Source organism: Sorex fumeus, unplaced genomic scaffold, assembly GCF_029834395.1.
Source record: "Sorex fumeus unplaced genomic scaffold, SorFum_2.1 ptg000009l, whole genome shotgun sequence".
Classification (NCBI taxonomy): Eukaryota; Metazoa; Chordata; class Mammalia; order Eulipotyphla; family Soricidae; genus Sorex; species Sorex fumeus.
Window position 1 is genome coordinate 14,611,468 of NW_026606066.1, and position 26,395 is coordinate 14,637,862.

Below are 26,395 nucleotides of genomic sequence, written 5' to 3' on the forward strand. Positions count from 1 at the left end.
TAAGCTATTGTTTCTACCTATAATAGAAGAAACATTATACAGAGAGACTGGAAGTTTGAAAAGTAGAGTTTGATATTAAGGTAACTTTTATTTCCTTTTTAGGTATGTTTTTAAAAAGAAAGCTATTTGGAGATAAAAGTCTTTATTTAGAAAAATTTTAATGTATAATGTTGCTTGCTTAACAATATGAGTAACAGCAAATTATAAAACATTCTCCCACAGTTATAATAGTTATGAAAATTTTCACTTATGGCAAGTTGGTGAATTAATTATATTGAAAGTACTCATATGACAAAAACAACAAAATTAGAATAATGAAATGAATCTTCTTCAAAAGTAAAAATAAAATAGAGAGATAGTACAAGCGTTAAGGTGCTTGCCTTGCATGTGATGAGCCTGGTTTTATACTAAGCACTTGCTTATGGCTGAGTACTACTATGGTGATTGCTGAATGCAGAGTTGGGATTATATATACATATAAATAAATAAAAATCCCGAGCAGCAAGAAAAGTCAAAATCAAATTGTTCTTCCATAGGAAAGATAGTTACATATTCTCACCATCATGATCCAAAGCATTATGAGTTTCATGGTTTTATATCAAAGTGGTGTGATAAAAATAAGAAATAATAAGCTTATTAAAACATCTAGTTACTGGAATTCTCTCTAAGGAACCGACAGCTGATCTGACTTTGACAGGACAAGAATATAGGCAAGAAAAATGTAAGGAAACCACATCCACATTTCAGCCCTGAGACAGAAATATGCTTAATTTTCACAGACAGACAGACAGACAGACAGACAGACACACACACACACACACACACACACACTCATACACAAACAAAGGGAGTGAGTTTGATGAACAGCAGGAGTGGCAGAGACAGGGCTGGGGGATGGCCTGTGTAGTGGTTTGCAGGTTTTCCATAAGGGGTGGCAAAAGGACTAACCCTAACTGTCAGCCACACATTTCCTTGGTAATCTTCAGCAGAGGCGTTTTCGTCCTTGTTGGTAAAATATTTGATTTCTCAGAGAAATGCTGAGACACAGAAAGGGCTTATTCAGTAGAACGTGTCATGGATGGTTCATTGGTTTTTTAAGACCCTTGTGATATCAGTATTCGTTCTTCCTGTAAGACCTCTTAGTTTCAGAAAAAGACAGAAATTCAAGCATGATTGATGATTCTTAACCTTACATTAAATTCACTGATGTTGGAATCAAACTGTTGGTTTCAGACTTAGACTCTTAATTTTCTGAGAATTAATTTATTAAAAATGACAATTAAGAAATGGTTAATTTTATGTGTCTAGAAGATCCCTAGAAAAGCACTTGCTGTATGGCAGATACTATTAGTTTTACAAATCATAGATAACACACATCTCAAAACTCCATGTTATGTAAGAATTACTATGTTCTCATTTCACATACAGTAGTGCCCCTTATCTAAGGATAGTTGTAAAGCTTCCAGTGGGTGCTTGGAACTGCAAAATAGAATTGAACTCTATATATGTTACATTTCCCCCTATACATCTGTACCTATGATAAACTTCAATTTGTAATTTCACACAGTGAGATTGGCGATAATAACTAATAATGAAATAAGTATAGTACTGTAGCACTGTCCTCCTGTTGTTCATAAGTTTGCTCAAGCGGGCACGAGTAATGTCTCCATTGTGAGATTTGTTGTTACTGTTTTTGGCATATTGAATACGCCATGGGGAGCTTGCCAGGCTCTGCCATGTGGGCGAGTAAAGCATGTACTCTCCGTAGCTTGCCAGACTCTCCGAGAGGGACAGAGGAATTGAACCCAGATCGGCCACGTGCAAGGCAAATGCTCTATCGCTCCAGCTCTAAAATAAGTTTAATATAACAAAATTATATGAATGCTCTCTTAAAATACCTTATTGTGTCTAATATTTTTTGGTTTTGATTTTGGGCCACTCATGGTAGCCTCCAGGCTTACTCATGGCTCTGTGCTCAGTGATCACTCCTGGTAGGAATTGGTGATATAGGGTTTTGGAGACTGAATCTGAGTCAGTGGTGTGCAAGATAGAACTTGCTGTACGATCTCTCCAGCCCAAAAAACTAACATTTTTTGAATGGTCGTTCATAGTTGAGTAAGTGAAAGTGCTAAAAAGTGAACCTCAATTGTAAGAGGGCCAATTGTATATTGAATATAAAATATAAAAAATGAATCATTGATAAAAATAATAAAACTGCATAGCCAGTATATTGCTTACTTGGAATTCATATCAGGTAGTCTGACTATAGTAGCTGTGTCCTTACCAAAGATCTGTCTTTGAAATGATCTATAATAAGCACATTATATTTTTATGGAATTGACATATGAGCTTCTTTTGGTTTTCATGAAAAGAATTTACAATATTATAAACTATTACTTCAATTTTCTACAGAAAAAGAGAAAGCAACATTGTTTCCTGTTGGTATAAAAAGAGTAGGTGAGGGTCAGAGAAGTAGAACAGCATCTAGGGCACTTGCCTTGCATGCACCCATCCTGGGTTCGATCCTTACACCTCATATGGTCCTCTGACCATGCCAGCAGTGATCTCTGAGTTCAGAGCCAGGAGTAAGTGCTGAGCACTTCCAGGTATGGTCCCAAATCACAAAAGTATGTGTTTATATTAATGTACCATCTATTGCTATCAGTATTTCTTAAAGTTGGAAACTTAGCTCAGAGCCAATGTAATATAAGCAAATCCAGTTATATATAAATGTTTTAATCTAAGTGCTCAGGAATAATAGAAAGAAAGTTTCAATAACAATATGAATCATGTGTGCATGGAGAGCTTTTTTGAATATACAAAAAAAAATTCTAAATCTTTCATTAAGACATTTATTTGAAAAATTCACCTTCTGTAGCAGCGAGAAAAACCTGCTCCCAGTAATTAATGGCTAGAAAAGATGTGTTTGTCTTTCTTGTGAATGAAAAATAATTATAAAAAAGGGAACATAAATTGTCAAACGATTTTGCCCATGACCTTGGTTTACTAACCATCCCCCTCTCTCTTCTATTCCTAACATACAGACTCTGTGTTATTGGAATGAAGGAAGTAAGGCTGTACCAATGTATATTTGTTAAAGCATGTACTGTCAAATATTTTTTTAAAGTAATTAGAGGATGTAGTAGAGTATTAATTAGAATCCAATAGAATGAAATCATACTGATCTAGCTTGCCAAAGACATTACCTGTGTGTCAGAAAGACATGTTTATGGCCAGCATGTTAGTATTGCATGCCAATAATTGGAGCAGGTGGTCATTAGAGACTTTTGCAGGGAGCCAGATCATTTTCCTCATGAATAGCTTGGTAAGGTCCAGGCACTCATTTCTCCCTGAATTAAAAATTATTTCACCTCAAATTGCCAGGGTACCTGTTCACAATGCCAAGGAAGTGCTTTAGCAGTTCTCCTTTTCCAAACAGGATGATTGACTGTGGTTAGGGGTTTTTAATCTGTTTTATTGGATAAACTCAAATATCTGCTTTATTGGATAAATTAAAAATATCTGTTAGTTGCCTTCTTTCTTTTTACAAACAGCATAATTGAAAGCATTGTTTTGGTAGAATCATCTCAGAAGACCACATAATCACCATTTAAATTAGCCCTAATTCATTTTACATTCGCTTATTTTACTGTTAATTTTCCCAGAACTGTATTTTTTTTTACAATTAGAACATCTGAATTTTAATTACATTACCATCAAGAAGCTCATTAAAGTCACTTAATTGGCAACATTTCCAAAAAAACCTTAGCTGGGTTTAATATATTTTAAAGAGTTACTGTCAAAGTATAATTTCACCATTACAAACAGCTTGGCAACAACATTTGCATAAAGATCTGTCAGTTTCTGAAAAATGCTCAAATGTTGGGAATATCAGATTCGTTAAGTCGCCTTTACTGAAACAGTCTAGAAATGGGGAAATTGTCACAGATTCATTTTTGTAACCCCTGCAGCACCCAGAATACTGCCGTGCACAACACTGACATGAAAAAAAAATGTTTCTTAAAAGAAACTAATCTTATAGCTTATATATACTTCGAGATAAATATTAAAATGTTTTATCTAATAAGTTATGTCATTTATGTTAAATTTAACCAACTACCTAATTTCTTGCTTCTAATAAATACTAGTTAGGTGCTTAGAATTTGAAAATCTTTTAAAATAGTTCTGCTCATTCTGAGGTCAGATTTGGAAAAATTCTTTAAACAATTGACATTTGTAGATGGTCTAATTATAGTTTCCCTCTTAAACTCATTAGACTCTCATTCTCAGAGTACTTATCATATTTGAATTTGTATCCTAGTTATACTATTTTCTAACCTTTATAAGACTGTAAGTTCTACCTGCAGAAATGTGCCCTGTTTAATAGACATGCACCCTCCCCTCTTCTTTTTGCATACTGGGGGTGATATGAGGCGGCAACATAAACTCTTGCACTTGCATCTGTTGAATGGATCTATGAAAATACCAAGTTCTTGATACTTTGAAGGATTCATTAGGGTGTTGGTATTCCCACTCTTAAATCTCATATGCAACAATAAAATGTGGTAGAGGATACATATTACACTCTAGCTTTCTGCAAATAAAGAAGATAAAACTTTTTAAAATTCATCTTTTTAAGGTGGTATTTTTCCTATTGAGATATCTCAATAGGAAACTTGAATCTTGGTTTGGTTCTTATGAAACTTACATCTTCTAAACCAGAAAAAGACTCTTCCAAAGCAGCATAAAACATGGAATCAAAAAGTAATTTGCCACTCAATTTACAGTCTTGCTATCCACTACATCCTCAAATTATTTCTAGACAGACTCAATAAATGTTTGTTGAATGAACATTCATGAATGCATGCTGGGTCCTGAGGAGGACCTGAGTGGGTCACAGAAGTTTCAGTATAAGCAGAAAATTTCACTCTTTCATAAACATAGAGGTACTCAGTCATAAGCCTAATGGTGAGACTCAACCATATTCTACTTTTTAAGGCACATGCTTTCTGTGAAGATGGCAATGTTCGACCTCTAATATTTACTTTATTCTTTTATTTTTTAGGCACTAGAGACTCACTTGAAGTTTATATATGGAAAATAACTTAATTTGCTCGAGCGGGCCCAGTAACTTAATTAGTTTTGGGCAAATTTTTTTTAATCAGGTAAAGGTCTGAGCCTGGAGACCTCTTAATGCATGGGATTGATATTAGAAACCACTTTCACAAATTCCACAGAAGCAGAAAATGATTATAGTAACAAACTTTTCTGATGACTTTTAATTGCCTAATTTTTTTCCTTGAGAGTGATTTAGAAACAAATCTTGGTTAATTCCTTCTCTCTTAATGGAGAAAATGAGTGATTAGAAAATTACAAGGAAATTCAGACTTGTTTGAGAAGCTTCTCTATGCACAATTGAAAGGAAAAGAAGCAGAAGGACCTTCTCTATGGTCCTTAGTTCATTACTGGTGACATAGAGAGACACAGGTGAGGTAGAGGCTAGTTTTGAATCAGTGAGAGATTACTCAGGCTTCCTGTGTCCTCTAAAGCATGTCCTCGTGGTGGTGAGATGGGCTCTATGATAGAGTGGGAGGAATGGTTTCTCAAAGCAGTAGCAAAAAGAGTGATGAACTGAGATGTATCTATAACGTTTAGAGTGGTCTGTGGTTTGTGATATTTGTAGCCCCTTCATTTGTAATGTTCCATGCATTGATCAGCTCTTCAGCTTCAGAGAATCAAGAAAGAATCAGGCTAGAGGTGGGTAGAAATCATCCCTAGAAATCTCGGGCAAAAGAAACCTCTCCTAAGGGCTGGATCAATAGCACAGTGGGTAGGGTATTTGCCTTGCACTCAGCAAACCCTGAGCACCACCAGGAGTAATTCCTGAGTGCATGAGCCAGGAGTAACCCCTATGCATTGCTAGGTGTGACCCCCTCCCTCCAAAAAAGAAAAAGAAATGTCCCCTAGACAGCTTCTGGGATACTTCCAACATTTGCTTAAGAATTGTCTTTGGAGTCCTGAGAAGAATCATTTTAGTTTTGTCCATATCATAGAGAAGACAAGACACCTGCAAGTTTCAAATTGATAGAGTCATTCATCAGAGCATTACCTTTATTGTAGCAGACATTGCAGCAATATTTTTGTCATTCAAAATGAACACCATAATATAGAACTAAAACCCACAAGAAGGCACACATAGATATAACACTTTCCTTTCCTCTTGTTGATTTGTTTATTTATTTTAGCTTGATGTGGCTTAGCAATCTGAAGGCATTTACCAATACTAATTTTAAAAAGGGTTACAAAATATAAGCATTTCCAAATTTAAAGCACTTCTTAAGAGACTTCCGAATTTAAAATTCTGACGTTATTCTTATCAAATTTTGTTGGCAATGCTGAAGAAGTCTTCTGTAAGACACTGAGTAAACATTTCTTGGAAGGGCAGCACAGAGTGCAAACATCAGCACACTTCTACAAAACACATCTCAAACTTAATTTCTGAACAACGCTTTTTGCATACTCAGAGTCATTTTTTCAACATTTGGAATCCAAGTGTCAAAAATTTAAAGCTGCATGTAGTTTCTTCTCCATGACCACCCCAATATTAGACAGCACTTACCTAGCATATTCACTTCTTCTACATAAAACCTTTCTTCATGAAATCAATGCACACATGAAATCAATGCACACATACAACAATCAAAATAACTTCTGGTTTTATATTTTTCCTCAGGTGGAAAGGTGGAAAGAAACACTGTCCACATAAAACAGTAAGGCTCCATTTTCTTCCACAGAGTACAAGAAAATGTAAACAATATTGAGACTGAACTTCAGAATCATCCTAATTTTTTCCCAGCCTTTAGGGCAGCATTCCTTTATTTGTTTATAACAATATTTAACAGCATAAAGAGTAAAATAAGCAAACAGTCTGAGGCATTTGTACCAAGTGTTAGGATGGTGATCCAGGCTTGTATCTGCATACTAATTTTTTAGTCTGTCAAAGAAAAACATTGCTTGAGGAAGTGGGTCATGTGGTTATACAGGTGTTTTGTGGAGAGGCCAGATATGCCATGGTTCTGGTCAGAGTACCACTGGAAGACAAAGGAAAGAAACCAATTTTCTATCTGTAGCTACCTACTGCAAGTAGGACTTTTTCCAGCCCCCAGGAGCTGATTATTCAAATATTACAGAGAAAGTCTACCTGAGAACATTTAAATAAGAGTTTACATGGAAACATTTCAAACAGAGTGATTGAAAGCCTTCTTTATTAATCTTCACTACTATTCTTTTATTTTATCTCTCCATGGCTGAGAGTAACCAACATACTGGGGATCAGAGGCAGGTTTGTTTTTCAAAGCTGGTGCTCAGTGGCATTACTTGGCTTCTTTGGAGCTTAGAGTCTTTATTTTAGAAAGGAGTAGGTTGGATTTGACTTCCCCTAAGACTTCTGGTTCAAACATTCCACGAGACTTTTAGCCTTGGAATCTTATTCCTCTCTGCTGCAGAAAATCCACAGTACATAATACCATAATTACCCATTATGAGTTAAACACAGTATTAAACCTCAAAAGACAAAATAGGAAAAAAAGTACTTCAAATTTTAATTTTCTTTTTGAGTATTGTTGGTAAGGTGAATGTTTTCTACCAAATAAAGGTCATAATGAAACTTAATAGATAAATTTACTCTGGGGTTCCAATTAAAAAAAAAGATTAGAAGAATTTCATCTCATGATTTGCAAATTATTTTTTAAAAGCTTATTTTCAAAAGACAGGGTTTCCTTTTCTGGGTTCTTGTTTTTAAATATAATCAAGAGAGAGATAATTTATGCTCCCTGAGGATGAAGAAAGCTAACTACAGGGCAGTCCCCTGGTGTTGAACATATTTCTCTCTGTTTCACATTGTTTTTCCATTCGTATAACCTGCATTTTACCGTTAACTCATTCATTCATTCACTAGTGAAAATATGAGCTTTGGCAATGTGGCAGCCCTGTGCCTGGTATTGAGAACATATTGATTAAATAATTCTTTAACACTGAGCAGAGCCGCATAACTTCAGAGTGGGCTTCTGAAGTCCTTTGACATCCTGCAATTGTTTCTTTCAGAAAAAAGAAAACCTTGTAAAGTCTTTGGAACTCCAAGGTTTTGAAGGAACTCTAAGAATGTAGTGACATTCATGTACACAGAATCATAGATCTATCAGATGCTTAATCTAGAAGATTTTCTAATCTTACCAGGGTGTCTTTATTTCATATGTGGCTCAATTAAGATCCCAGAATTGCCACAGTTTGCCTGTTGTCCATCATGAAATTAGAAAAAGAGGCAAGATGCATTGCTAATGTTCTGCCTACTTTGCTCTGCAACTTTTGGGGTCAGGTTTTAGTTTGTTTTTAAAAGAAGATTCCTCTTTAGGGGCCTAAGGCCATGAACAAGAGTAAAACAAAATTATGTACCATTGCCTGGAAATCCACTTGTGCATTAACCAGAGCTTTAGCAATCTGTGCTGAGTTTTGAAAGTGCACATTATCTGTAACAAAGAGAGAGAGGGAGAGAGAGAGAGGGAGAGAGAGTTAAAGTGCTGTTAAATACCAGGAAGCATAGAGTGACAATGTACTGCCTGGAAATGAACACCAACAATTATCTAGTCATGCAGTTGACATTGTCAGCAGTGAGTAATCACACTCATTTATGGAAATGTCCCTGACTCTTAGGTACTGACCCCAAGCATAGGCATTGGAGGATGCTTAATGTTTCTTAAACAAAGTGATGCTGGCTCAGTATTTTTATGTGTAAGAGTCTTGCTTAAACCTCACCATCTGCTGTTCCGTGGATGAGAAGATAGTCTACATTTCTGAAATATTCTGCTCTTGCCATCACAGTTGAATTCTGGAAAAGAGGAAAAATTAACATTTTAGTTGCTGCAAGTTCTAATAGAAAACTAGCTAAATCATTGTGCAATGGACTTAGCACCAATACTGAAATTATGTATTGCTTTGGTTGATAAATATTTAAGAGTCAGAGCAACACATTTTCATCATCATTTGCATTACTTCCATCTGATTCTTAGTTTGAAAAACTGAAAGTTTATGTGTCATATGTTACATATGAGTGAGACCTTAGGCATAAATGATGCCCGCTCAAGCTGTGTGGGGGTTGGTGGTGGGGAGAGGATTGGGGGAAAAGAAAGTTAGGGAAAAGAGACCAAGGAAAGGAAGAATAAAAATAAAAAGGAGTAAATCTTTTCTAGTGAGGTCTTTTGTAGCTAACAAAAGATCATCATGTTTTCTGGGGGATGCAGGAAAAAAGTGTTTCCTCAGAAAGATGGCTTTAAAATGATTTATCACTGGTGAAATAAGTTAATGGCCCAAATAAAACTGAAAATGCTTACTTTATAGTGCTCCAGATTATCCTCCTTTGTTGGAAGACCCATGAATCGCTCTGTGTAGATAGATGCTGTGAAGATATAAGAATCTGCTTTGTCATGTCACCTATGCCATTTAGCCAAAAAGACGACCTAGTTTAGTGCTCAATTTTCCCCATGTAATGAAGGTTCTTGCTTTTCTTTACAGTAATGTTTCATCACAGTCATTTAATCTGCAATTAATCTCATAAGGGCTAGAGAAATGATGAGGAGATTATGGAACTAGGAGCATTTATTATTAGAAAGGGTGATCTTAAGCTCTTTTACCTCTATTTGAAGCCATTCAGAGAGGAGTGTTGAGATAGAAGTAACCTCATGACATGACGTCACAAATTTCAAAGAAATAACAAGTGCAGCCATTGTGGTTGCAGGTGTCTTCATTAATCTGGGATATAAATAGATTCCCCCCTTTTCCACCTCTCTCTATAATACACACACATCCTCCTTTTTTCCACACAAAACACTTACTTATCTTAATAAAAATTTCCTGCAAGTCACAACTATTTTAATTCTGTCCCAACAACAGGGAAGAGGTGCTGATGAAAACAAATTCTTAGGATATTTATTAGAACTAATTCCAAATAATCATCCTGAATTGATACTAATCATAATCAGAGGTACACCAGGGTGGTGTACTTCTTGAACAATTTGTTTCCTTTGATTATCTTATTCCTAGTGATTTCAGGGTGAATTTTACTGCATAACTCGTTTTCCCAGCAATCTCAAATGTAGAGTAATGATGTGTTAAATGTTTTAGCAGCCCTATTTATAATATGTTTCCATACCGTAATATTCCCAGCTGGAGACTGGAGCCACTGCTATGCCACATTTGAAAAGACCAGTTCCTGATGCAAGGGCAAGTGATGAGACATATCCTCCATAGGACTGCAGAGACATTGTTTCAAGTCAGTCCCAGATTTACTGTCACAAATTCTACCTTTTAATTTTATAAAGTCACTCACAACAAGGACTAGTGGGAGCTAGGGCATTTGAATAGGACAGGTGAAATGTCTAATACTCTTTACAACAAGCTCCACCACATATAACAGTAATTTCACCTCCTGTCAATTACACAGACTTGGTGTTCTGATCAGAACATGATACGAACAGTCTAAGAGATTTAATGATAAACTTTTCTGCAAAAACTTCGATTCGGTTTCTTTAATCAAGCTTTTTACTAGAGCAAAAACTGCAATTTTACTTAAAAGAAATGCACGAAAAAAGAAATCTATTCTTAAAATATAAATACAAGATAATTTCCACAGTTTGCAAAAGTCCTGTGAGGCAGCACTTGTGTCTAGGTATTTATTTTCATAACAGAACAGCAAGGGAAGGATATAAGAAGCAGAAGAAGCCTTTAGATTGCCTAAAGCATGGCCAGAGTTTGTGTATAATGTGATATTACATATTCTGCTTGGAGGATTTCCGACATAGCAGCTCAGAGGAGGAAAAGTCATTGGTATCTTTCAAGATCTTACATTTTCTCCCACAAATTTTGTAGAAAAAATGCAAAATAGGATACAAATTCCACAGTTATAAATAAGTGTAGAGTCTCTTCAGTTATCTCCTCAAGGAATCAATAGGTGATTTAGAAATGTGCCCTTAGTAACAGAAAGTCTTCCCATGTCAATTGGAAAGTTGAAGCTTTTGTAAATGAAGACTTGAATAGAACAAGTCTATATCTCCCCCTGGAAGACAAATTAGGTTTATATTAACATGCTGGAAGAGAGATACTTCCCTTGGAATAGGAAGTAAGTAGTATTCTGGGACATGGGATCCCTCAAAACAGTTGTGCTAAATTAGGAAATGATTCTCAGTGTTCATTTTCTCCCCAACACAAGGATGTCCTACAACTCATCAGAGGACAACTAAGTAGACTTTTTTAAAAAAAAAAAACTTCTTTCCCTAAATTGTGGGAATCGTTTATTTCAATCAGAAGAACACATATATTAACTTTTGCTACAGAAAAGTAAGTCTTAAAAGAGAATAAAAATGTGAGATTCAGCTGGATTGAACAAAAGAGACCAAGATACAGTGAGGCATGGGTACGGCAGCTGACCAGTGGCAAGGATCTCATCTAAATCCATAAAATACATGGGAAGGATGAGTTAAATAATAACTGAATTCAAAAGGTAAGGAAACATCTCTCTAACTGGCTAACTGTTGCATGGTCCCTACTCGATGGAATTTGATTGAGAATGCCCGGCATCTCCAGGAACACCAGGGGCTCTTTTTATATACTTGGAGAAGAACTAAAGCAGGAGAACTAAAACCAAATCAGGGGAAAACAAAATTTAAAAGGAGAAGGCATATTTATATTTACAAATAATTTCAGTAAGTAAAAGTTTTCTATCAGGCTTAAACTTTAACTTATAAAATTAATTTGTTTTCGATGAGTAAGTTAGCATCACTACAAAAACAGATTTTTCTTTACTTCTCAATTTTAGGTTTGCATAAGAATCAGTAAGCCTTCCTCTGGAAAAATAATAACCGTTATAGTTTTATTGGAAAAGTATAATTTCTGCCAATAACAATATCAGGGTCTTGTTTCTCCTCTACTAACTGCCTGAACAGGAAGTAGCAAGGAAGGAATTTAAAATGGAAAGAAATTACTTATAGGAAAAAGACTTTCAAAGAGTCTGCTCAAATGTTAGGAATTGTTTATCTGTATCTACCAGTGATCAGATGATGGTGATATATCTAAAAGAAACGTTTATGTTCCAGAATAAATACAAATCACTCCTATACATTCGAAAGAATAAAAACAACCATAGCAGTAATATAAAAAACAGAGGTGTACTTTTAAATTTTCAGGCAGTCTAGAAAAACTATTCCGATTGTAGAAATAAAGTGGGAGAAAGAAACCATGCTGACTTTTTTCTGCTCTCCCATCGGTGGGACTCCAAGGCAGAGTAGGAGGCTGCTGCAAGAAAGAACCCACGGAGCAGATTGGCCATGAGAATTCTGGAATTTTGTCCTTTGCACTTGGATGCCTTGCCATTTTACTAAAATGAAAGATAGCTTTAAAAAAATTCTTAGAAGGGCACAGAATTTTGAAGGGTTTATGGAGCACGCCTATGTGAGCCATAATATACCTTAACATAGTTTTACCACAGGCAATGACAATAACTAAGGTTTGTACAGCCAATGTTATTTTCCTGCTTTTTACAGTTTCACAAAGTCATCTCTCCTCTCCCACCACATATTTCCCCCATGTTCCTGGGCTCTCTCAATGTTCTTTGAACTCTCGAAGCATAATCTAACCTCCAAACCCTATTTCTCAACATACCATTTGGTCTCCCTCCCTCCCTCCCCACTTCATTTCTTAACTCAAAAGAAAACAAAAGTCTCACTTCAAGATGACATCCTCTGCTTTTCTAATCTTAAATTGTAGAAACCAGATGCTATTTTCTTCTCTTGTATCACTTTGTTTTTCTCCATGTGACCTGGCATCATTTACCGTACTATGTCATATTGATTTAACTTGTTTCTGATCTTTATTTCCAAGTACTCTCAATTCCACAGGCTTTTGTTTTAATTACATAAAATATTTGTCTTAACGAATGCATCATCAGCAGTGGGCTTTCCATTTATAATACAGTAAGAGCAGAATAAATATTTGTTTTTATAACTTTCCTAGTAACTTATCTAACCCTCACAGTTACCTGGCAAAGGTGCTGTTGCTGCAAATCCAGATGAGGAAACAGAGGCTCAGAAAGCATGTGCATCAGTTATGAACTCATCAAGCATCTGAGTCTGGACTCAAACCCAATACCTAATCACATCCCATACCGTTTCCTCTCTTCTCTACAGTAGAGTAAGCGTTTGGGGAAACTTTAAGTTCAGAGTCTAATAAAGTCCCATTAGAAGTGCATTTGTCCTACTTTTACATTGTAGATCACACATAGTAATTCAAATTGCTTATAATTAGTCACTGGAAGAAAAAGGAACTAAGATTAAATCATGAACTAATGCTTATTCAACACCACCTGGCTAGGCCTATATTAACAAAGCAAAGCCCGTAAATGAGGTTGCTGTTCTAATAATTTAGGCAACCCCCCTGCTGCTCTTCAATTGTCAGAATAATTACTTCAGTTTCCTTTGCATAAAATTGGGTTTTATGACCTCAGTGTTGTTGACATTCTGAGTAGGAGAATTCTTTTTTTCTTTTTCGTTTTTGGTAGAATGCTGTCCAGTGCATTGTGAGATATTTTACAGTATTTCTGGCTTCTAATCACTAGATGCCAGTGTCATTTCCCAAGTTGTGACAGTCAAATCTATCTTCAGGCTTTGCCAGAGATCCTTTGAGGAGCAAAATTGCCTGGTTAAGAACCACTGTTATACACAGAAACTTCTTTGGTACAGCCCTGGACTCATACTAGATATTTACAGAATAGCCGAAAATAAGACTAATGGGCTTAAATGAAAGGATGAGATAAATAAATCTCTTTATCTTTTCTAAATCATCACAATGTATAAAGAAAATATAGAATTTACAGTTAACTGACCACTTGACTTCAAATAAAGTGTAAGCATGAATGTGTTATATTTCTTAGATTACTAATATGTCTAATACTTCATGCAAATGATACTTTATTTTCTGATATAGAATGCAAAATTAGCTGAAAAATCCTCAGTGATTAGCAACATTTTCCTCTTTATTGTCTCCAATTTTTCCAGAGTCTGCTTATGACCTCTTTCTATCTCCTATTTCATGGCCTAACACAAGTTCTTGGTAATTGTTGCCAGTATTGCTGCTCACCTAGTTTCTTGGCCCACTACTCCTTCCCTTCTGTCTCATCTTACTCCTTATTCTATAGCCAATATTCTCTTTATAAGAAAACAATACCAATACTATTGATTTCAAGAGGTGCTCACAGAATCAGCTATGTTCTTTGAGTAACACATATGCACCATTACATAGAATTCACTTACCAAACTATTATACCATAGAAACTTTCCCTGAAAAATTTCCTAGTATGCACCTGGGGAGAATGGGCTAGGAATCCTATTTCTTCAATATATTAATTTCGCCAAGTACCATGGCAACCATTTGAGAAACAAAGGTTAAAAAAACAAAAAGATAAAGTCTTTCTCCTAATTTACTAGCATTCTCATGAAAGAAACCAATAGTGATGTAAAAAGCACTATTACTAAAATATAGTGTTATAAGAGCACAAAGAAAGCTATATTTGAGTTGTCTTAAAAAACAAATATGAATTTTCTGTTTTTCTATGAGGAAGTAGAAGAAAATGAAAGATAAATATGGATATACAGGCACAGGGAACAAAAATCAGAACATCACAGAAAATAAGGAAGCACAGAGATAAGGCAAATTACTGAGTAGGGGCAGAAGTGGAAAGATATGAGACAGAACAAGTAAACTTCAGATTGCTAAAAGCCTTCCATGCAAGCAAGGGAGCATTAAGTTAAAGATAGTATGTGACCTTAGAAAATATGTAAGTAGAAAAACAATTGGGTAAGTATTGTGTTTTTGGGGCTGGAGTGATAGCACAGAGGGCAGGGTGTTTGCCTTGCATGTGACCGACCAGGGTTAGATTCCTCCATCCCTCTTGGAGAGTCCGGCAAGCTACCAAGAGTATCTCGCCTGCATGACAGAGCCTGGAAAGCTCCCCCTGGCATATTTGATATGCCAAAAACAGTAACAACAAGTCTCATAATGGAGATGTTACTGGTGTCCACTAGAGCAAATCGATAAACAACTGGAAGACAGTGCTACAGTGTGTTTTGGAATAACTTCATAACCATCAATAAAGCTTGTGAGGCCAAAGAGAGAAACTTAATTTGTGGCAATTAGTATAGCTAAATGGGTGCCACTCAACTTTTACTTCATAGACCCCCCAAACCCAACACATTACCCGTAATCTTTACAAATGCAAATTCTCAGACCTTCATCCTGAAGTATTAAATGAGAATTTTTGATAAAAGAACCTCGAAAACTCTGAAGATTCCACCAAAAACAAAAACAAAAAAAAACAACTCTTAGAAATAATAAACTCAATATAGTAAGGTAGCCATTTACAAAATTAATACACAAAATCTGTGATTGCAAATAGTGAAGTAAAAAAAATTATAAGTGTTTCTCAAGATAATGCCCTCAAACATCAAATACCTAGCAATCATCTTAACATGAGAGGTAGAAGATAGACTTATACAGTGCGAACTGAAAATCACTGGTAAAAGAAATAGGATACAAGGAATTGAAAAGATATTCCCTGTTCGTGGATAAAAGAATCAACATTGTCAAAATGTCTATTCTACCCCAAATTTTATACATATTTAATGCAATATCCATTACAATTCCAATGACATTCTTCAAAGACTTGGAACAAATTTTACTGAAATTTGTGTGAATTCTAAAGCTCCCTTAATGACCAAAGAAATCTAAGGGGGGTGAGGGGAGAAGTAGATGCAGCTATTGTATTTCACAACTTTGAACTATACTACAAAGCGGTATAATAATCAAAGCTTCATTGTACTAGTGCATAGATAGACCCCCCCCCCCAACTAACAGAATAGGATTGGGAGTCCTGAGTTAAGCCCCTAGATTTATGGACAGCCTATGACAAAGAAATTAAGTTTATAATATATAGCAAATAAAGTATTTTCAATAAATTATGTTGGAAAACTGGATGACTACATGCAAAAAACTAAAATTAGAACTGTATATCACACCATCCACAAAGTGGATTAATGATCTCAATATTAGACTAAAATACATAAAGTATACTGAAGAAGAGCTGGAGCGATAGATAGCACGGCACGTAGGGCGTTTGCCTTGCGCGCAGCCAGTTCAGCTGAGCCGGGTCCGATTCCTCCACCCCTCTCGGAGAGCCCGGCAAGCTACCGAGATTATCTCGCCCGCATGGCAAAAGCCTGGCAAGCTACCTGTGATGTATTCAATATGCCAAATACAGTAACAACAAGTCTCAAAAAATGGAGATGTTACTGGGCCTGCTCGAGCAAATCGATGAACAACGGGAGGACAGTGTTTGTATACTGATGAAAAAGTTGTGAGAACTCTTCAGGAAATAAATTCCACATGTGTCTTCAATGAGATGGCCACAAAAATAATGACAACAAAAACAAAAATAAACAAAAGGGACAAAACCATGTTAAAAAGCTTCTGCACAGCAAAAGAAACTCAAGCTATAATAAGACACCCTGCTACATGAGAGAAAATATTTGTACACAATAAATTAATGAAAGAGCTAATATCCAAGATCTTTAAAGCTCCCAAAAAATTCAATAACAGAAAATCCAACAATTCCTTCCAAAAATGGGAAGTGTAGGTAAACAGACATTTCCTCCAAGAAGACATACAAATGACTATTAGGCCACATGAAAAAGTGCTCATCAATCATGAATAGGCAAATGCAAATCAAATCAAAACAACACTGAGATATCTCATGCCAGTGAGAATGGCATATATCAAAAAAGTTTTGAAATCACCAGTATTGGCAGGGTTGTAGTGAGAAGGGAGGCTTCATCCTGTTGGTGGGAATATTGTCTGGTTCAACCTCTATGGAAAGAAATATGTCTAACTCTCAAAAATTAAGGATAGATCTCCCATGCAACCCAGTGAAACTCCTTCTGATCATCTACCCCACCCCCCATACAAAAGCTTTACTTTAAAAAAATATATGCATGCCTCTGTTCTCCGTAGATCTTAGTACAATATCCAAGTAATAGAAACAACCCAGATGTCCAACTATGAATAAATGGATCAAGAAGTTGTGGATTTATGTATACACAATGGAATAATATGCAGCTTTAAGAAAAGAAAAAATAATTCATTTTGTCATTATACGGATGAAACTAGGAGATATCATACTGAGTGTGTTTAGTCAGAAGAAAATATGATACAAAATAATCTCTCTCATATGTGGAACTTAAAGCTAATCAGCAGCGCAAAACAAGCAGAGAATTGACCCACAGATGAGTTCTCAGTGCCTCAAGCAATATAAATTTTTTAAAAAACCCTAAAAACAGTTTAAAACAAAACAGAATAAAAGCCTACTCTTAACAATCTATCCAGATTCATTTTCCACACCGTTATTTTGTGAGGGAAGGCAGTTGCAGCCACACCTGGTGACATTTAAGGACCACTCTGACCTCTGTGCTTGAGCATTGCTCAGGTGCCATGTGGTGCCAGACTTAGAACTGGAGTTTGATATGAAGCTGATGCCTTAAACTCTGTACTATCTTTATACTGCCTTCTTCATAAACCTATGCATCTTAAGTATGAAGCATTCCTAACTAACTCAAAGTCCCTATGTATGACATTATCTATTACTTTGGTATCTGGGCAATACTGTCTTCACTTTCCCTGCAATGCCTTACTACTAAGCTACTTAGCTAAGCTCAAATGCAACTGTTTTTTTCTCATTCCTTCCTTTGCTCTTACAGTCAAAATTTACTCTTCTACCTAATTCTCTCCACATGATTTATCTGACCACAGTTGGAATATTGCTAGGCAGTTGCCATTTGCTATTTTCTATGTGAGAGACCCAGAATTTATCTTTTTATCACCTAAAATATCCTATATCAGACCCAAGTTGGGGTCCAATAAAAATGTACCACATAGATGAGGGAATAAATGTATCAATGATAAACTGGATGTAATAATAAATATACTTTTTTCTATAACCCAAAGAATGAATTAAAAGACTGTATAGGTCTTTTAATAAGGTCTTTTTTTTCATTTCTTAGATACCTAGACATTGGCAATACATTTATTATTCATTCTCTTACATATGCGCAGAGATTATTGGGATGCACCTCATAATCATTGCCAAATCATTTGTGCAAAGTAAACACAAAAAGGGCATCAATGCACTCTTTCATTCAAAAGTATTTTCAGAAACACAGTGAGAATCTCACAGAAAAATTTCAGGTTTATACTAATTATTTTGAGGTCATTGGTGAAATCCTTAAATCATTCCATCTTGTATTAGATCATACAAAACTAATAATAACTTTTAGAATTTTCTAGTAATAAAATTGAAGGTTTCACTTTGTTTTTAAAGCTCAGCTCCAAAAGCTAAGTTATAGCTGTTAGATCAATATTAATGATGAAATCAATTTTCTAGCTTGAAAATTTAAATTTTTGAATCATTTGCTTTGTGGGGTAACATTGGTGTCCTTTCTGCCTTGCCACAGGAAGCTTAGGTTTATTGGGTTACTCTCATCACAGCGCTCCCATTCCTCTGTGTTTGTAATCTCTTTCTTTGTGCTCCGCTTTCCCAACCAGTCAATCACCTTTATCTCCTAATCTGTTAACTTGTAAATATTGTTTTTCTCTTCCCCTTAAGTCCTTTGCATAGTTAATTCAGAGCAAAGGTTTTTTTTTTTTTGTATGGAAGCAGGAAGACAGTTAATGCTATGCCTTTGTAACTTGGGAGTTAATTGACTCCAAATGATATTCACTCTGGAGCATCTGTTTTCCAGACTTAAGCTTCAGTTGCCCTTATTTCCTAGCACCCCAAAAGCAGCGTCCTCACCAGGGTCTGGATGGACCCAGGGCAAGCTGTGAGCTACACTGGCAATTTGCTTTAGGAAATTTCCTAAAAAATGGTTGATAGGGAAACTCTTATCTGAAATACCTTATTATAAATGCATTTTATTTATTTTGATTTCATTTATCTTTATATTAACTATTTGATAGTTTTATGAACTATGAAAATGATCCCTGAAAATAGAGTCTTTGAGTATTTGATAGTTTTAAGAGGACCAAGTGACTTGAAGTAACAAATTTCCACAAATTCGAAACCGCCCTCATGTGGCCACTCAGCTGAGAATTGAGTCAAATGTTACAACTTCACTTCAATATTGAGTTTCATTCCCTCCATCTTGTGCAGGCCAAGTAAACAGACAAGAAAAACAACCCAACTGCAACTGTTGCAAATTGACTTGTTGCAAATGTGCAAATTCAGACCAAAAAATGAAACAGGAAATTTTAGGAGAATAATTACAGGCAAAGCTAAATTCCTTCCAATATTTTCTATACTTTCCAGTGAAGCCTCATTGCCCAAAATTGATGTTTTGTCCCTCCTTTTTTTTAACCATCTAGTTAAACTATCAGGATTTATAATACTATTAATTGCATTTTTCATGCACACATCTTTCACACCAGCTCTATCACCAGAGAGCCTGCTTCTCTCAGTTTTCTAAGGACCCCTCCCAGACTCATTCCCATGCACTTCTTTTTTTTTCTTTCCTGGTCACACCTGGCGATGCACAGGGGTTACTCCTGGCTCATGCACTCAGAAATTGCTCCTGGCAGTGCTCGGGGACCATATGGGATGCTGGGAATCGAACCCAGGTCGGTTGCATGCAAGGCAAATATCCTACCTGCTGTGCTATTGCTCCAGCCCTTACATTTTTTAAAAATCTGTGACTCCTCAAACATAGGAAACTTTCTCCATGACCTATACTTTAATACTTTCCTCAAGTTAGCATGAATTAACATTGTGTTACAAAAGAATTTTGATGATATATTGACATTTATATAAGAATATATACATCTGGATATATATTCAAAACAAAACTGATATGTTCTAAGGAATTTATACTCTGAAACTTCTTTTAATTTCAATCACTTTATTTTTCATGAAATTGAAATACAAGAAAAATTATCAATTATGACTTGATTTATAATACAAGGAAAACCTTGAAAGATTTTAAAAAAGAAACAAATACTTGAACCCACCACTTTTAGACCCAGATTATCTGAACTGACTGTTTCCACTGACAGATTAAATTATGTTACAACATTAACATTTCATGAGAAACCTTATAAGCGAACATGATAAAATGATGATTGCTGAGCTGAATAACAGGCATAAATATATAAAACAACTCACCCAGCCCCATATGGCTATTCTTTTTTCATCAATGAAACCCATTTCTATGAATTTTCTAAAGTTAAAGAAACAAATTTTTAGAATTTTAAGTGTGTACACATGACATTTACTTAATTACACAAGCATATTTAATCCAAAAATTTAATAGAAATGCTACATTTTCTTTGTTTAAACACATGCATAATGTGGCTGCATTTACAAATAATTAAGAATATTATCATGTCATCTTTTAAAGTCTGTTCTACTTCTACTAAGTGAAATTTCAAGGCTGTAAAGTCTCCTATCTGAAATGCATGACTTCAGTTTTTTAATATTCAGAAAGGTCAAAAAGACAGGTTCATAGAAACATAAAAAATAAGACCACATTTTAAAATCTACAGCTTTTGCAATCAAGATTTTTGTTGCTGCTGTTTTAAATTCATTACTATCTTGTTCACTTAACACTGCAAGAATAACCACCATCTCATTTTTACTCACATTTAAGCAACCTATTCCTCTTCCATATCATACTTAAATGTCATACTCTCAATTTATCAGAATATAGACAACTGCATGATTCAGGATATGGAAATGATTCATTTGAACTTGATCATAGTAGAGCCCTACTGGCAATTCTTGGACAAATAGACCAGTGGTTCAGGGCAGTAAGAATGAAACACTCCAGGAATCCTGTTGTGATGGCACACCTGAGTCACCTTAGCAGTGCTGGAGGCCTCCAGGGCCACACCAGAGGGGCTCTGTGTCCTACAGACAATGCTCAAGGGACCATGTGATGCCTCGAATCAAACCTGATGCTTGCTAGGCATGCACCCTAAACTCTGTACTAGTTTCCAGCCCTGAAAATGAATTTAAAAAGAAATCTTTCTCTAGATATGTGGGATAATGTTAAAGAAAAAAAATGTTTGAAACAAATGGGGACCAGGAGCTGTGGTTCTCTTTGCATCACTGAGAGAGATCCTGGAGCACCTGGCTGAAATAAGGGTAGTCTCTGAGCTCCCAAATAAAAATAAGTAAATTAAATGAAAGGTTATGAGAAGTCATGGTAAATACAACTTTGTAAAGTTGATACAAAATAAGAGTGCTTCAGGCTGATTTATATGTTCTTTGGGGTTGATATTCTAGGGATTGGTGATTTATTTGGAATATAGTATGATAGAAAACCAGGAAACTCTAAGAGATGCAGAAGCAGTAATATAAAACAGAAAGTGGAGAAACCATTGCAGAGGCCTGAGTGTGAATGTATCATTGGTAGAGACCAATGTGGCACACAGACCACAGGAAATATACCTTTTTTGACCTTCAGTTACATTAATGCCCTTTCTCATTAATGCCCTTTCTTATTCTTCTCTGGAAATAGGCGGGAGTGGTTGTCATTATAACTAATGGAGACAGGAGCATTCTTAAAGGGATTTCACAGCAACCATTTTGCTCCTTGCGTTGATTTCAACATGCATATTTCCCATGCATAGAGGAATTGGGCAAGTGCCCGGGACAAACAGATGGGAAGAAGCCCCGTCAGTCACAGCTTACCCTACACTGATTCTTTGGGACACTGAGGAGTCTGCAAGGAAGAAATGCAGTTGAAAGTGGAAAGTTGCTACCTAGGTACATGCTATTCATTATAAGATAGAGAAAATGTGTAACAAACTGTGGCACTTTGACAAATATTCCACAAACTTCAAAAACCAAAATAAAGAAGGAAAGATTCCCTTGTTAAAAAATAATCCTGTCACTGGGGCTTGAAAACAGCTCTATGCAATAAAATCAATCACTATTTTATGATCTCTAAGAAGTTAACAATCATATTTCCTTGCATCTGGGAGAAAAGCAAATGACAGGTGACACATGGGAACAGGAAATGCTTAAAAGCTTCCTTCCTAGGTTTATTCTATAAGGATGACATTTACAGGAAACAATAGTGCAATAGTTAGAACAGAAATAAAACATTAACACTTAATGTGGCAGGTCTAGGTTAAATGTTAGCTAGATAATCTGATCTCCGTGAAATCAACAAGTCTCTATAAAATATATCTCCAAATTTTAAAGAGTTTCTAGGGAGATTATCAGAAATACTGTTGCTAATGCAGTTAAAGCAACAAAATGTTAAGGCAAATTAAAAATAGATTTTTTCTAATCTTGGAGGTTGGGCTGTACTTCACATGTTTTTTCTCATAAAAGTCTGTCTTAGATCAAAGATCAATTATTATACTATTTAGGGATAGTTCTTATTGGTGCCATCTATAGCAGTATGATATAATAACTTTTTTTCTTATATAATTCTTCCCCAGAATTAGTGAACCAAATTAAATACAATTTTAAATTAGTACCAGAGTCAAAAATTCCAAATATACCCCAAATAAGCAAGTTTATCATCTAAATACCAAAGTTTATAAGTTTTACATATGTATTATTTCCAGAGAGGCCTGATGATAACAGGGTACAAGCTTCATATGCTTTTGCTCTTATAAAATTCCCTTTAAAGTATTCATTCTCTTTTGTACCAAAAAAAAAAAAATCAGAATGTAGTAGTATTTTTTTCCTGCTTTGCTTTGTTCAAATCTATCAGCCTTATTTACTGTTGTTTCAAAAAGTGTATAATTATTTTAGGTAGACTGGTTTTTAATAGGAAATTCAATGGAGCAAATTTTATTATTCTTTGTGCCATATATTTGGGAAAAGAAAATGCAAAATTTGAGGATTTTAGGGGGGTATTATAGTTCCAATTTTCTAAAAATTCAATGTCTGGTTCTCTAAATAATTCCTGGGAGATGTTAAACTATTCCCAGGATAACCTTTACAAATCTATTTTTAATAACTTTTGTTTTATCAAAACATATGACTCCAAGGCTTTCCTTTCACTGTTTTTAGAATATTGGTTTTAAGGGACCGAAGAAATAGTACAGCAGGTAGAGTGTTTGCCTTGCATATAGCCAACTGGGCTTCAGGGTTCAATCCCTGGCACCCCTTATCATTCCCTAAGCAATGCCCAGATTGATCCTTGAACACAGAGCCAGGAGTAAGCCCTGAGCACAGCTGGGTATGTCCTATAATTGATGAATTAAAAAAAATGAAATTTGGCTTAAAAAATAAACACCAACTCCAATTGATACCTCTCTTTTGCATATATATATATATATATATTAGTCATGGTCTCTATATCCACCCTTATTTATTAGTGTACATACTAAAAGTTTCCATCTAACAATAATGCTTTCTATAAGTAGGAAGCATTCTGTATGTAGTATTAGCAAATTGTAAGTACATCAAAAGAAGAGATTGTAAACTGACAATTTTATACTGAATGTACGGCAATTTTACACTGAAATTTGTGACCACTGTATAATTTTATATCGACTGTGTTGCAATGTCAAACTCTGATCTATTGTTATTGAAAGGTTTTGAGAGTTAGAAGAAGCCTGCTCTATAGATGATATAGGTGATATCATCTATAGAGCATATCATCTATAGGGCAGACATATTCAGCTTCCATCTTGAAAACAGCTCAGAGAAGGTAAAGGGAGCCAATTACCACAACTAATCTACATGCAATGTTAAGTATCAAAAATGTGTTGTTATGAAAATTGGTAGGATTTATGGTTTCATGTCCTGTACATTAAACATGAGCAATAACAAATTTGTTAAGGTTTATACACGGGTCTCAGGTTTAAAATTTCATTTCATCTAAGAAAGGCATCATACTATCTGTTTCCTCTAGATATCCTTAAATTTGAATGATGCATTTTTGATGATAAAGAAAAACACAAAGATATAATTATCTTGCTAGTCTTCATAGGTTTTTATTAACAGATTATGATAATGATGACAATAATGTTGATAATAATTTTAATGATGGTTTTCTAACCAATACAAAAGCAAATCATATTTTAGCTTCACTAACGTCAGAAAAGATCTATTTGAATTGTAAATGAGACATAATTTGCATTTCTGCCTTTCATGTAAACTCAGGGTTATAAGTCCTTAGATGTGGTCTACAGAGACTAAAAAAAATCCCTGAGTGAATTTTTTAATGCTGACAACTGTGTTAATATTTCTATTGAGGCACATTAGTCTTCACATGAGAAATTGATCTCTTGTGGAGTATTTTTTTGAATTATCTCTTCTGTCTCTCCATCAGGCAGAAGAAGACTCTCCCAAACAAAAGTATAAGGGAAAGACTAAAAATCTGGATCCGTAAGAAAAATGTTGCCTCCTAGAAAGTAGGCGTAAATATTGCTTACAGATTGAATGTTTTTAAATAATCTATTAATCTGTCAGATTTTACTTAAATAAACTTTGTTTTCAGTAGAATATTTTGTGTGTAATTGTGTGTATTATGTTCACAGAATGAAAGAAAAAAATGAAAACATATGGGTTATGATTTTGAAAAATAATCACTTGTGAGTCTAAATTCTTCTGCTTTGCTTAGAGACAAAAATACAGTAGAGTGTTGTCTGGGCCTGACTCCTAGCTGTAAAATACAATCTGTGTCGCATATGATGCATTTAAATTAATAATTATTAATTAGATTAGGATAATAAAAAGAAATGTACTAGTAAATGTTCTAAATTGCTCTTTTCTGCAAAACATTTTTATCTTAACTATTATACACACGCATATATATCCATGACCAAGAGTGAAATAGTGTGTTAACTTTCAAATGTACAAGGAAGTATTCTCTAACCTCATCTATTTATACCATAACAAAACCTCCACAGCTATAAGAATTATTCATAAGAATTCTGCTCAGTGTTTCCAAATAAGCAACAATTTAGGTAACTATATTCTTTTTATTTTAGAATAAGATGATTGAGGAATATTTATTTATAGCAATTTTGTGCTTCAGAAGTTGGGAAGAACTCAGATTATAAATCTGTCTTTCCTCTAAATGTTTCATAACACATTTTCCATTATATAATACAAATTATTTTGTCAAATGAAAACAGGAAACTACCTTCAAGGTAACATAACCAAGTTCCGCAGCTAGTTTAATCAGCAATGAATTAGCAACTTCTAAAATAATGTAGAACATATGAAATCTTGAGACTTTTCTAAATGTTTGTGGTAGAACTCATAGTGCTTGAGTAAGTTTGATATTAGGTTTTTTGCAGACCATCAATAGATGTCTTCAAAAACTTCTGCTAATTTGAGACATATAAGTAGATGAAAAGATGCTAAAATTACTGACATATCCATAAAAGGATATTTGTCGTTTGTCTCTATAAATGTTTTTCTACACATTTATTAGCTTTCTCCCAAAAATTACATATTTTTAGATCGAACAAAAATATCCCTTTAAAATTCAAGGTAGTTTTAGACCAAGTTAGGAGAATAGATAAAAAGAACTCAGAATATGATTGCATACTTTGCTTTTGTCGCATGCCAACTCCTGTTTGAATGAGAAGATGCTCACCTGACCGCTGTGATCTGGTCCTCAACTTCATACACACCCAGTTTTCGATATACTGCATAGAGGAGTTTATCTCCTTGGAAAGCTGTTCCTCGCCCATCTATCAAGGCAATGACTATCCCTTCCTTACTTGCAAGATAAGATATCCAACTAATGGCAAATACAGACCTTACACTCTGACTGCAGGGACCACCATACCTAAATGAAAAAAAGAAAAAAAAATAAGATAAATTCTGATGCCTTTGTGAAACTCATGTTCCCATTGTGACCTGGAGTTGCCTTTAGTATTTTCCAATCCATTTGTGTGATAAAATTTCAATAACAATGGAGTTAAAATTGGCACAAAATCAAGTCAGGATCAGGCTTTTCCCAGAGGTTTGCTACAAGGAAGTTGTTTTGGGACACAGCCTCTCCTATTCCCCAAAACGGATACATCTAGGGTTGGCATTTCAAGGAATATGTGTGGGTTTTTCGTCATTTCTGCCACCTGCCACTTGCTAAAAGCAGGCATAAGATATACTAAAAAAAAATGCCTGGTGTTTTAAGCAAATTGTGTGTAGGTCAGCACTGATTTTGGGTGTGATTCCACTAAATGTATTCCATTCCCTTATTTCATTTCTAACTCAATTACATAAGATGTTAAGATGATTTACAATATTTTTTGGCTGTAATTTCTCTACTTC

The 26,395-nt window shown here is 35.1% G+C and overlaps 1 protein-coding gene across 1 annotated transcript in view; it reads right to left on the minus strand.

Moving 5' to 3' along the window:
* Positions 1-6,701: 6,701 nt before the first annotated feature.
* FAP (fibroblast activation protein alpha) overlaps positions 6,702-26,395 on the minus strand; it is a 97,801-nt gene continuing 78,107 nt past the window's right edge. Inside the window, exons 21-27 of the mRNA XM_056110444.1 lie at positions 25,716-25,910; positions 20,306-20,360; positions 10,205-10,304; positions 9,387-9,451; positions 8,812-8,884; positions 8,452-8,525; positions 6,702-7,091 (exon numbers count right to left, since the gene is read on the minus strand). Of these exons, the coding sequence (XP_055966419.1) occupies positions 6,990-7,091; positions 8,452-8,525; positions 8,812-8,884; positions 9,387-9,451; positions 10,205-10,304; positions 20,306-20,360; positions 25,716-25,910 (664 nt within the window). The 3' untranslated portion in view covers positions 6,702-6,989. The remainder of the gene's footprint in view (positions 7,092-8,451; positions 8,526-8,811; positions 8,885-9,386; positions 9,452-10,204; positions 10,305-20,305; positions 20,361-25,715; positions 25,911-26,395) is intronic.